At 45.2% G+C, this 13,705-nt stretch overlaps 1 protein-coding gene across 2 annotated transcripts; it reads left to right on the plus strand.

Annotated features, from left to right (window-relative positions):
• Positions 1 to 76: 76 nt before the first annotated feature.
• On the plus strand, positions 77 to 13,069 carry MRPL14 (mitochondrial ribosomal protein L14). Of its 2 annotated transcripts, XM_054023428.1 has the most exons (4): positions 77 to 156; positions 6,658 to 6,704; positions 10,138 to 10,231; positions 12,533 to 13,069. In XM_054023428.1, exons 1-4 carry the CDS (start codon positions 113 to 115, stop codon positions 12,897 to 12,899), a joined length of 552 nt encoding a protein of 183 aa, XP_053879403.1. In that variant the 5' UTR covers positions 77 to 112; the 3' UTR covers positions 12,900 to 13,069. The 2 variants fall into 2 exon arrangements, with proteins under 2 accessions (XP_053879403.1, XP_053879404.1); XM_054023429.1 differs by lacking the exon at positions 6,658 to 6,704 and having other exon boundaries at positions 87 to 156.
• The last annotated feature ends 636 nt before the right edge of the window (positions 13,070 to 13,705 follow it).

The raw sequence follows: 13,705 nt of genomic DNA on the forward strand, positions 1-13,705 counted from the left end.
GCACAGGTGGTAGTGGGAGGGGCTATTCCAGTGCTGCTCTCCAGAGGCTGATGCGCATGCGAGCCCTCCCCCCTCGGGCGATCGGATCGTTCACCTCGCTCCCCTTTTGCGCATGCGTGCTGGGGATCGAGCCGGGGCGTGGGGAGCTTGCGGCCTGTGAGTGACTGGGGGAGCGGGGCGCGCGCTGGCCCCCCACCATGCGCGGAGGGAGGGTGGATGGGTGGAGACCCGGACTCCTGGGTTCCTCGAGTGGCCTTTGGCCAGCGCCCTCTGTCTGCCCCGGCGGTGGCGGATCCGCCCGGGTCTCCCCCGCGGGCTTGGCGCTGCCTGGCCCCGGGAGGGGCCCGTTCCCTGCGCCGTGCGGGGCAGCCAGAGCCGCGCGCCCCGGCCGGGACCCCGCTGCGGGGCGCCCTGCCGGGCAGGGCCGGGGAACCCAGCGAGTGCGGGGCGCTGCGGTGTCGGGGGCGCTGCCCGGCCGCGTGTGGCCCGGGGCAGCCCGGCGTGCCTAGCTGTAGGCAGCCCTGACGTGGGCCATGGCCTGCTGCTGCTGCTACACCCGGGTGCTGCCGGCTTGGTGCACAACGGGGGGCTTCGAGGGGCAGATGGTCCTCACCAGATGTCCTAAAACCTTACTAGTTTCCCAGCCTAGGCCACCCCAGAGTCTTGCTGCATCTTCCTCTGCACACCGCCCTATATCCTTGTTTACTGTAGTTGCAGGGTCGCTGTAGAGCGGGGGAGTCCATTATTTTTTGTCAGGGTCCAAATTTCCAGACTCCAGGGAAAAAAATAAGTAAAAGAAAAGAGTTCAGGGTCTGTTCAAAAGTGTCTGGTGGTCGGGATTTCCACCTATTGACTGTCCCTGCATGGTTTTGTAGCCTGTCCCCTGTAAGCACAGCATCTCTGTTTTTCTTTCCTGTCTCAAGAGTACATTCACAAAAGTAAACTACTAAACTCTGCAGCCTCTCTGTTACACCTGGCATGGCCGGTCCTTGTAACCTTTCTGGCGCTCAAGGGACACTTAACTCAGGTTTATATAGGGCTTGGTGAGGCCATCCTGGTAATTCTTTTCTATTATACTAGTGCCAGCAGTCCCCAACCAAAACCGGGGGCCATTATTTTAGTACTATACAGACATAGTAATAGACAGTCCCTGCCTCAGTAAGCTTACAGTATAACTAGAAAAGTCAGACAATGGGTATGTCTATGCCAGACTCTTTCAGAAGGCTGGCTCCGATACGCCACATGAGTATTATAACTTACAAAATTTATTCTTGAGAACGGCCATACTGGGTCAGACCAGTGGTCCATCTAGCCGAGTATCCTGTCTTCTGACAGTGGCCAATGCCAGATGTTTCAGAGGGAATGAACAGAAGAGGGAATCATCAAGTGATCCATCCCTGGTCACCCATTCCCAGCTTCTGGCAAACAGAAGCTAGGAACTCTACTCTTAAGGATCAACAAAGGGCAACATTTCTCAACTGGTGTGACCATCGGGAAAATTATTGAAAATATTATTGCAGTCTAATGCAAAGAAAATCTTGTTCCCCCACTCCTGGCACATCTTTCAGGGTCCAGTTAATAAATAAACATTTATGTTTAGTCTTCTTAGCATTTTTACTCTTATTATTAATTTACTGTAAGGGTTGTAAACACCCCCCTCCCCCCAAAATAAGGGGCGACTAGCCTGAAAGGGTGAGAAACACTGGCCTCAGGTAATTCATAGAATCATCGGACTGGGTCTAGACCATCCCTGACAGGTGTTTGTTTAACCTACTCTTAAAAATTGCCAATGATGGAGGTTCCACAACCTCCCTAGGCAATTTATTCCTGTGCTTAACCACCCTGACAGGAAGTTTTTCCTAATCATAGAATGTTAGGGTTGGAAGAGACCTCAGGAGGTCATCTAGTGCAATCCCCCGCTCAAAACAGGACCAACACCAACTAAATCATCCCAGCCAAGGCTTTGTCAAGCCGGACCTTAAAAACTTCTAAGGATGGAGATTCCACCACCTCCCTAGGTAACCTATTCCAGTGCTTCACCACCCTCCTAGTGAAATAGTGTTTCCTAATTTCCAACCTAGACCTCCCACACTGCAACTTGAGACCATTGCTCCTTGTTCTGTCGTCTGCCACCACTGAGAACAGCTGAGCTCCATCCTCTTTAGAACCCCCCTTCAGGTAGTTGAAGGCTGCTATCAAATCCCCCCTCACTCTTCTCTTCTGCAGACTAATTAATCCCAGTTCCTTCAGCCTCTCCTCCTAAGTCATGTGCCGCAGTCCCCTAATCATTTTCGTTGCCCTCCACTGGACTCTCTCCAATTTGTCCACATCCCTTCTGTAGTGGGGGGGACCAGAACTGGATGCAATACTCCAGGTGTGGCCTCACCAGTGCTGAAGAGAGGGGAATAATCACTTCCCTCAATCTACTGGCAATGCTCCTGCTAATACAGCCCAATATGCCATTGGCCTTCTTGGCAACGAGGGAACACTGCTGACTCATATCCAGCTTCTCGTCCAACCTAAACCACTCTTGCTGCAATTTAAGTCCATTGCTTTTTGTCCTGGCCTCACAAGTTAAGAAGAACAATTTTTCTTCCTCCTCCTTGCAACCTTTGGGATATGCAGAGTTAATTAAGTTGATTAGCACCCTGGTTAGCTTAACCTGGGTGTGAGCAACCACAGTGCAAAGCCATACCCAAGTTACTGTGCCCTCCCTACTGCTGCACTCACCTGGGTGTATCACTAGGACTTCTGGGGCCATGCCACATGGTTCTTTATGCTGTAGTATGCTGAGCCTGTCTGATTCTGTCCCAGTGGATTGTGGGAGAATTTGTCTGCCCTTTGGAGGGAATTGTGGGAAGGCATCAGAGGACTGTCAGCGCTCAAATGAGTTAGTCCTCCCTGCAAAGTGGGTGAGCTACCAGCCTGAATGAAAACAGAACCCAGATTCTTATTCATACTTCCAGCTGTGCCAGCTAGCCTGGATTGAAAGCACCGCCAAACTCTGGGAGGCAGGATTCTGTATGTTGTTAGGAGGGGATTGGGCAGCACCCATGTAAATGCGTGGCCCAACTGCAGTGAAGACATACCCACAGGCAGTTAATGCAAGGTGGTAAATGTCTGGTGAAGACAAGCACAAAGAGTCTAAGAGTCACAGAGGTGGGCTAACTACAGCCCGCGGGACTGTCCTGCCTGGCTCCTGAGCGCCCGGCCCCTCCCCTGCTGTCCCTCCCCCGCAGAGCCATGCTGCCTCACGGGTAGCTTCTGTCATGCAGAGTGGCAGCGTGTCTGGCTCCGGCCAGCGCAGCAGCTAGACATGCTGCTCTGCTCGGCATGGTAAGTGGGCTGGGGCTGGAGTGTTGTATAAGGGGGGGGACAGGGAGCAAGGGGCGGTTGAATGGGGTGGAGGTGTGGGAGGGGGCAGGGGACAGGGAGCAAGGGGCGGTTGAATGGGGTGGAGGTGTGGGAGGGGGCAGGGAATGGGGGGTTGGATAGGCATGGGGTCCCAGGATGCCTGTCAGGGGGCAGGGGTGTGGATGGAGTCAGGGCAGTCAGGGGACTGGGAGCAGGGGGGTTGGATAGGGGGTTTGGTCCCAGGGGGTAGTTAGGAGTGGGGGTCCTGGGAGGGGCAGTTAGGGGACAAGGAGCAGGGGGGTTGTTGGATGGGTCGGGGGTTCTGAGGGGGGTGGATAGGGGGCGGGGGCTAGGCTGTTTGGGAAGACACAGCCTTCCCTACCTGGCCCTCCATCCAGTTTTGCCATCCCAATGTGGCCATCTTAACTCTGAAACCCATCTTAAGTGGTTTTTTACCTACAAAATCTTATGCCCAAATAAATTTGTTAGTCTTTAAGGTGCCACTGGTCTCCTTGTTGTTTCTGTGTATACAGACTAACATGGCTACCCCCTGATACTGGACAAAGACAGTTTTACATCAAGATAGCTATTTCTCAGTAAAATCCCAGTGGAGACAAAGCACAGATAACTTTTACCTTGATGTAGCCAGTAGAGGTCTGCCCTATGCCCTGACCTGGGATTGACCTCAACTAGTTACTTTAGGGTAAAAACTAGCCTGGTCTACACCAAGATTTTATATTGAGACAGCTGACTCAGTTAGCTATCTCAGAGTAAACACCTCCACCCTTTTTTTTGTTGTTGTTGCTGTGAAGACAGCCATGGTTGGATAACAGGTTAGTGGTAGAACTGGGAATAGACCCAGTCTTCTGACTTCCTGTTTATTGTCCTGTCCACTAGACCAAACTAATCTTTAAAAGAGAGAAGTTTGTTTTGAGATTTAAGGTGCATATATGTGCATGTGCACACTCTGTGGGAACTAGAAAGCAAAATCCAGTTATGCAAGTTAATGTTTGGATTAGTTTGCAACCCCAAAAGATTTGAGTGGGGAATTTTACTATGAACAGGTTTTCAGGCATCTATAGCACTAAAAAGAAAGTCCTGAATCTCAATTTGGAACACTATTTCTTTATTTTTTTTTTCCTGGTTAATTATGATCCTGACAACCAATTCCGAATTCTTGTGATTCACTTGGAAACGATGCAAAAGTAGAATTGTTCCTTCTCAAAACGGTATAATGAGTTTCTATTATTGCCTTGAACCAATAAATACCCTGGTTAATAACCAGTCCTATTCATAAAACTTGAATTCTAGAAGAATTAAGTCCCTCTGTGTGAGTTTTGGCCTCTATAGTCTGTCATTAATGTAAAACCAATTATGCCTTTGTAATGAATATCTCCTGTGTTTTTAACACATACAAGCTCTTAATCACATCTCTTTCTTTCTGAAGAAAACTCTGAATCGGTTGAGCTCCTGTAGCTCACAGTTGGCTCTTGTAGAGCATGTTGGCAGACATTCTATAAATAAACCCATACACTGCTGCTGCAGGTTCAGACATTTGCATTGTGCATATCATCTTGAGTTCATTGCCTTCATTTTAATGATGAACAAAGAACTCATTTCAAATCTGTACGTCCTAGTGCCCAGACTTTGACTTTTTTTTCTGTCTCAGTTTGAAAGAAGGGTCAGGCTAGACCCTGCTAAACTGACTATTAACATAAGATTACTACATTTGAGAGTGAGTAAAGATGTTTTTCCCTGTTTTTTCTGTTTTGTGCATTTAACAGCAATTTTGTGCTTAGTTGGTTTCAGTGTTTGCCCTTTCACCTAGCAACAGGGGACAGGAAAAAAAAGTTATAAATAAGAAAATGTGACTGTGAAACTACAGACATTCCCAGGGGTCTTGGAAGCAGGTGGTTAACTCATTGTGTCCCTTAAAAGTGGATGTTCTGTCCTTGTGTTTTAAAATTTCTTTTAATCCCATAGTGACCTAATGTGCCATTAGGAAACACTTTTGCAGAGTGCTTTCCAATCTGTATCTGAGTGCTTCTATCACTTGAATTGAGCTATAGAAATGTATGTAGTAATAATGGTTACTGTCTAGACAGAGTACCCCTGCAATGGGCATTAAGGTTTTATCACACAAAATGGAGTTGGGGGGAGGTGGTCTTGCAACTTGTCGCTAAAGTGGAAAAAAAAAAAAAGCCACCTTTCCTATTGGCAGACTCACAAATGAAATTCAGAGAATTTGAAGACTCAAGTATTGTTTCCCATGTGGTTTGAGTCCTGAAGAAGGTACTCAGCAACTTGTGGATTGTTTGGCTCCCTATGGGAGTAAGCGCACATGGTCACTGCTATTTTAGTGGTAAGACATCCTCAGATCATATTAGTTAAATGAGGCAGCCCATGTGTGTTAGATAAAATATTCTGGGTTGGCCACTTTCTGTTCAGTGGAGTGGAATATTCCAGAACTGCAGTGTATTTGCTTCTGTTGGAAAACACTTACATTTGCAAGATTAATAAAACACATCTTTATTCCCTAGTGGAGAGGGGGTAAGGTAAGCTGGGAGTTTTAATACAGCACTTGGAAATGGTACAGTGCATAAATAGCCTTCAGTGGTTTGTGACCAATGAACGGTTCCTCTTCCTGTGCAGTATTTGAGCTTTGTGTATGTCTGCTGAAGGCCTGTTGAAGTGGGGAGAATGCTGCAATACACTTGAGAATGGAATGTTTACTGCAGTGGGTTATTGCACATTCAGACTTAATCAGTAGACTAGGATTTGGTCACTCTGGTGAGCGAATATTTGATTAACTTTTTTTTTTTTTTCTTTCTAAAACTTACTCCGAACAAAAATTGCATTTGGGTCTACAGCATACCTGGTCAGGTTGGGGGCAAATGGGTAAAAGAGCTTCAAGGTCTTGGATTTACAGAGTTGGAGCCTCTCAATATTTGAAATAAAAGTAATTGCTAGAGTTTAGCTGCAGCTGTGTGACCTAAATTAGAAAGGACGGCTTTAACATGTAGTTGTCGTTTAAGTGCGCTAGACATGTTGCTGTGTTGCAGTGCGGTGATCATTTCTGTGACTAGAAGCACCTCTTGTCCTATAAACTCTATACTGTATGAAATTGGCTTTTGGCTTGGTGGCTATCTAGAGTCTTAGTTTTGGGCAGTGGCCATGATGAAGATGGTACAAATGTTAGCCTACATGAAAACTGGCCTCTTCTGTACTAGCATGAATGCGTCAACAATCAGAAGACTGTTAATATTTAAATATTAAACAGTAATAATCTCTTGTCTTTCTCAGATATTATAAAGCACCCTCATGTGCTGATTGGGCAATAGCAACTACAGGTGAGTGGCTGTTGGAAGTGCCCAAAGGAACAATGATTGCATTGCATAAGGCTTGAGAGAGGCTGGGAAGAGCCTCTTACAAACACACCACAAAGCACCGAAACATGGACAGAAATGACACTGGAAAGCAAACTTAAGAAGAAAACTAAGTTAATTTGTTATTCACAAGTAACGTTTGCGGTTACTTCTCAAATAGAATGCGCCAAATACTGTCTCCTCCTCTCTGGTCCACTTTGAAGATTTGCCAGCATGTGGTAACAGCTCTCTGGAATGTTGAAGTGTTCTGTGCTGCAACTGGTGGGATGGATTTTAGTGCTTTATAATGACTGCTAAACCAGCATTAAACCAGGCTTTTAATACTTAGCATTCACATACTGCCATACAGACAGTAAAAAATTAATCTGCCCCTTGGAGTTAAGATGGAGACACTAAGGCAGAGAGGATAAATGACTTCTTAAAGGCTACCCAGAGTATATTGGAGCTGGGTCTAAACTCGGGAGTGTCTGGCACCCAGTACCGTAGACCAAACAACGGCTTACCTTTTGGGCTCTTGCTGCCAGTGGTCTACATTTTCATTTCCTTGGGAAGTTTGGAAATACTGATGTTAGTTAAACAAATTGAAGATCTGCTTTACAGTTCATACAGTATTAAGTGTAAAGTGTGTTTCACTGCATGAGCTGAATTACGGGGGGCATTTCAGCTCAAAGGGAAAGTTAAGACTAGCGGAATGTGTTGGGGAAGAGGGGATGGAAGAGTTTCTCATCATTGCTATAAAGATGGAATACTGATCACACACAGTTCTTGAACACTATCCACTTTAACAGGCAGAGGCTGTCTTGGATCAGTGGCTGTGTAATCTCATGCCACACAGAGGATTCGGGGTTAGAAACATCCAAGGGCTTTTTATGAGCCAGTGGGATAGCCAGTGAAATGCTCAGTGTTCTCCAGGAGTTCACCACCGATGACAATTTGTCGGAGAAGGGGGCCAATTTATGCTGGGGCAGGCTGGTGGAGCACCTTAGTCTTCCCAATGTTGAGGGAAAGTCCCAGGCTATGATAGGCACCTGAGAAAAGATCTAGGGTGGATTGCAAATCAGCCTCAGTGTGCACGAGGATAGCACGGTCGTCAGCATACTGTGGGTTGGTAATAAGAGTCCTGGTGACCTTAGTTTTAGGATGAAGACTCGGCAGGCTGAAGAGCTAGTTGTCCATGCAGTACTCAATCCCAATTCCAGAAGAAAGGTCATGAATAAGAATTGAGATCACGGCAAGATAGATGGAAAAAAGCTTTGGGGCAATAACACAGCCCTGCTTAACGCCAGTCATGGTAAGAGGACCTACAGAGGAAACGCTACAAGGACACCCTGAAAGTATATCTTAAGAAGGGAGGCATTGACCCCACGAATTGGGAAGAGCTGGCTGCCAATAGACTGCTATGGCATCGCATCATACATCAAGCCTCAGCCTGTTTTGAAGAGAATCGCTTTGCTCAAGAGGCCGAGAAACGGCAGAGGAGGAAGGAAAGGGTACAGCATGCTGGCCAGCAGTTGTGCTGTCTCCAAGCAACCACCTGCCATATATATGGAAAAACCGGTAGAGTCTGAAGTCTCCTCAATGACTTTTTTTCCCCTTGGCAGACATCATTCTTGTATGGAAGGATAGCTGTTGGTGACGGATAGCAAATTTAAAGTTTAAGTAGACAGTATGGTACAGGAAAGGGGCAGACAGGTACTAGTATTTCTCATTGATGCCTTCTGTTGGAAAGATCCATGGCTTGCCTTAGACACAGGCTCTGGAAGTAGTGAGAGTAACATGCAAACACTCAGGTATGTGCTTAGTTTTGCTTCCATTTGTAAAATTAAGCATATATAGGAGTGTTAGCAAAACTAGGGACAAAGTCTCTCTCTTCACTGCCAGGAAAGTTGTGTGTGTTTAGGGTGAGGTATCTTGCTCTAAAATCCTAATGGAGTCAAAGCATAGGTAGTCTTACCCTTCATGTAGCTAGGCAAAGTTACTATATCTCCCTGCCATAGTTGAGCTTGCCTGGCTACATCAAAGTAAAACCTACAGAGTCTTGTTTCTGCTAGTATTTCACAGTGAGATAGCTAATGTGTGTTAGCTCTCTTGCTTTGAAAACACAGCTTTTTGGGCAGTGAAGATGATTGCCTTAGGAATAGTGGAGGGGAACTCAGGCAGATTTTCAAGAAATATTGCTAATTTATGCCAGGTTCTGTTACCTCCACCCCCGAGGTTTTGTTTTGTTTTTTTCTTTGCCACAAAAAATACCACACTTCCAATGTGGTAAGCCTCTTATTCAAAACCTGCCCATGTGATGTGTGAGGCCACTTGCAGCACAGTTAAAAATACATGCTATATTGCGTGTGTGTTGGTGCAGAAGTGCTGCGGCAGAATTTTTCAGACGGCCCTTAAAATGTGCCAGTATACAGAACGTGGCCCCAAGGTTATCAGAACTGGCTAAAAGACAAGTGGCAACTGTATTTTAAGGGTTACTTCAGGAAGGAGAGAGGCAGAAGGGAGCCTTGTTTGAAAGGGTCCAGTTATTCTGTATGGTCATAGATACAAAGAAATAGAAGCACCTAAAATATAGGCCTGGGAGAAAGTCAGGGAATCTAGTTTTGATAACATTTTTGGTATCTGATAAATTCCTGCCCAAGTCTTTACAAAAGGCTATAATGAGGTTGGAATGCTGCAAGAACTTAAGAATAGCAATACTACTCAAAGCTGTGGCTCCTGAAAGAACTTCTTACGTTACAGGCGATTATTTCCTGTGGGCACTGCAGGTGGGAAATATTGTCTGAAATAGTATTGGAGTCTAGAAACAAGCTGAGGAATGCCCGCTGCTTGCTAACATTTGGAACACCATCAGTGGCTGTTGGAACTTCATTCCTTTCATGTTCTGTAGTGACTTGCCTCCTGCAATCTACAGACCCACAGATTTTATATCGAAACCCACGTTAAAGGAATCAGAATTTTTTGGGGCCTTTTTTTTTAGAGAGAATTTTAGTAGCTGTTAATGGTCGAAGAAAGTCTCTTACATAGTGACTATGTTCTCTCCAGGCATGCCCTCAATTCCCAAAATAACGATTACATGGCTTGCATTAAGAGGGAAAAGGCACTAAAATGATATATTTCCCCTTAAGTAGAAAACTGCACTGCAGTGATATTGAACATACTGCCTATGCATTATATCTGAGTTGTACTGACTGTCAGATTCAAATAAGGACGGTTGCGCTGGTTTGTACAATGCTGAGGATGCTGTCAGCACTCAAGTAATGTATGCCCAGCAGTGCAATGTACTATACATCCCAAATGTGTCTTTTAGATTCCAGCCTATGATTTACCTTTTTAAAAAAAAACTGAAATCAGCACTATCCAATTTCCAGAATCCATAATTCTCTTGTTTCTCGTGCAGGGCTTGTTACCAGAATCTCAATGGCTTTCTTGAATAGGCGACTGGGCTTGCTGTTAACCCAAGTAAACAGAGCAGTCGAGCAGCGGCACTTCAGGTACTTTTCAAATACTGCGAGCCGGTTGTTGTTTTTTTTAAACTGAGTGTTTTTCGTATTTAAAGGGACATTAAGTAGCTCAAATACAAAATGTCATGATTCTAGTTTCATAAAACCAGTGTAAAAGAAAAAATGTCATTACAGTCCATGAAAAGCCATTCAAAAGATTGCCTAAGCAATCCCAAACACAACAGCGTATGCTGCTGCCTGACAATCAAGACGTGATATTGGCTATGGCCCTGATCCGGTGAGCAGATCTTGTGCCTGTGTGCTGAGTAGGGCTCACAGTCTTCCTGTGCCCGTCTGATTGCAAGATCAGGGCTTGGGAGCAGAAGGTAAAGCTGCTTTGTTACTGTTGCCAGCTGAGTGAAATGCAGAAAAGGTAACAAAATGCCCCATGTGGTGAAAAGTCAGTTACATGCTTAGAATTCTTCTAGTGTTAATTGTCTGGTATTTAGACCAAAAATAATTTAAAAAATTCTTTTGTTGTATCTTGACAGTGTCCCTTACGTTGTTTTCTTTTCATTTAAAGTGCCTGTCCCTGCCTCTAGGTATTTATTCATTAACTTCACATACTGCAATGCATTGACTAGCCTTTAAGACCTTGATCCTGCAATATGCTCTGTGTGGGTATGTGGAGCCACCAACACAGGTCTCATTGAAGGACTGATTAGAGTCTTAGTTTGCAGGGGGGATTAGTGTTTTAAATTGACTCACTTATTAGTCATTTAGGTCACACCCATCACTGTAGTATCTGGGCTCAATATCTGAGGCAAATAAGGACAATTTCCATATAAAAGGAGCTTAGCACCTCACCTCTTTAGTACCATGGGCTACTTTTATAAGGACATCCGGAATGAGGACCACTGACTACCACTTACACTGGGGTAAATGTGGTCAGAATTTGTCCCCGAGACTTTTAAAAGGATAGTGGCAAAGAAGGTGTTGATGGTAGATAACTGGGAAACTGGGAGGCTCTGGAGCCATGTGGTGCTAACAATGAGGCTGTACCCATTATATGGGGACTAGCTTCTTGTTCGGTGTTTGTGCAGCACCGGGGCATAAACCCCTGCCTCCTGGCACTCTTTAAAATGCTCATTTCGCAAATGTGTGCTGCACTTGATGAGCCAGGAAGTTTGTGTGCCACTGTTTGTGGGAGCCTGGAGGGGGGCAAAGTTGTGTGCATGTACTCCCCATCTTCAAGAGGGAACGAGGGATCTAGATGTTGTGATTTAGTTACTGTATAGTGTATGCTCTATAAAACTAGAAAGAACCTGAGTGGATATGCTGGCCTTTCATCCTGAAGTGGTCATTGTGTAATTTGAGTGGTCATTGTGTAATTCAGAAACAAACTTCTGGGTTGATGTCTACCAGCAATCAGATCAGTATGGGCTTAAGGGGCCTGCCTGGTCAAGTGGATTTGAACAGGGCCTTTGTTTGTAGCGGTGAGAGGCTTTCCTAGACTTTGGGCAGGTGTCTTCTTTGAATGGGGCCAATAAACCACTTCGAATTTGATATTTTAAAAACTAATTAAAAAAAAAACAAATGTATTTTAAGGTGAGGTTCTACTCTGAAAAGTGAACATGTAAAAATGACCCCTTACTGTGCAGATCTGCCCTGCCTGCCCCGAGTGTGTTCAGAATCAGATCTGCTGATTTAACAAACACATTTGTACTTCTTTTTATTCTTGTTAGTCCCGTGGAGCCAATATAGCTAAGAGACTCCAGCTCACGCTCTGTTCCTTCTTTTGAATCATGAAGAGAATTTTCTACTAAGTGACACCTGTGCACATTCGCGGAAGGCAGTGGGACTTCACAGGTGTCACTGAAGGGAGAATTTATTCTGCAGAACCTTTATTACTAATGAGAACATGCAAGAAACAAAGAGCCCAGCTTGATTCTCAGATCCCTGGTGCTGTTTGTGGCACTGATAAAAACCCCCAAATCCTTTCACTTGTAAACTGAACGCGTTGCATCTGGAGGTTCTAAAGGGTGCAATAAACAGGATGCTCTACAAGGTCATGTTTTAAAGGCACATTTCAGAGTAGAGTGGCCCTTTTGACTCCCTGTTAGCATGAATAATTTGTTTACATTTAGCAAATTGTATGTGAAGCCCAAAGTAGCACCTGACTTTCAAAGAACACTTTGCACGCAGTAGATGTGTCATCAGTATGGTATGTATTTCTCACTGATTCCTTATCGCTGGCTCGTGTAACAGATTGATTCTGTGCTGGGCTTTGCCCTTGATCCCCAAGGATTGTTTGAGAAGCTCTATCTAGCATTCTTACTTCTCTTTTGCCAGCATCACTGGAGCATGCAGTGCGATACAGAAACTGACCCGCGTGCGAGTGGTGGACAACAGTGCCTTGGGGAACACACCATACCATCGGCCGCCCAAATGCATCCATGTGTATAACAAGACGGGAGTTGGTAAAGTGGGGGATAAAATTCTCCTGGCTATCAAAGGAGAAAAGAAAAAGGCTTTAATTGTAGGTCACAGGATGCCTGGCCCTTGCATGACACCTAGATTTGATTCCAACAATGTGGTGCTCATCGAAGACAATGGAAACCCAACCGGGACTAGAATAAAAATCCCAATACCCTTGATCCTGCGGAAGCGCGAAGGACAGTTCTCTAAAGTGTTGGCCATTGCCCAGCACTTAGTGTGAAGACTATGAAAGGTCTCAGGCTGTCCTGCTGCATGATCTTTGAAAGAGTAAGTGTTCCATATGGTTCCACTTAACCTAGAAGAGGCTCCAAGGAGAACTGAGGTTCAGCGGGAGACTGGTCGTCGTCTTGTGAATTAAAATCTACAGCTGAATAAAAGATTTTTAAGACACTTGAGTATTTTTTTTTTAGATTGATATTCTAACTGCATCACATCCTTTTAGATAGTTTTGCCAAAGCAAACTATTTTAGATGAACCCTTCCCTGCCTGTGGTGTTAACCTGACCCAAGATCATTAACACGTAATATGTTAAAACTCTAACTTGCTTTGCCCATTTATGCTGTTTTTTTTTTTTTTACTCTTTTTCATTTTTCAGTTCTGGCAACTTACGTGTTGAGAATGTGTTTTCTGATGTGTAACCACACATAAGTGCAGTTCCTACCCCCAAGATCTTGCAAGGCTAAATGACCCAGATAAGACACGGGGGGAGACCCAGAGAAAAGTATCTGATTGAAATGAAATGTTAGAGTACCACGGGCAGTTGAGTGATGGGCTAGTCTCTGTGGACCTTGCAGAAAAAAGCAGATCTTCAGGAGGGGTTGTAGTGAGGACGACGTTAGGGGACTGCTCACATTGGTAGTGAAGAGTTGCTCCATGTTTGTGGGCACCCCAGAATAAGGTGAAGAGGTGAGAACTGGAGAGGAAACAAATGGGGGCATGAGGCAAAGTGATAAGATCTGAGATGCAAGCCAGGACTCAGGTGAGTAGGATCTTGTAGGGAAGAACAAGAAATGTATGTGTGAGCCA

Source organism: Malaclemys terrapin, chromosome 3 (assembly GCF_027887155.1).
Source record: "Malaclemys terrapin pileata isolate rMalTer1 chromosome 3, rMalTer1.hap1, whole genome shotgun sequence".
Lineage (NCBI taxonomy): Eukaryota > Metazoa > Chordata > Testudines > Emydidae > Malaclemys > Malaclemys terrapin.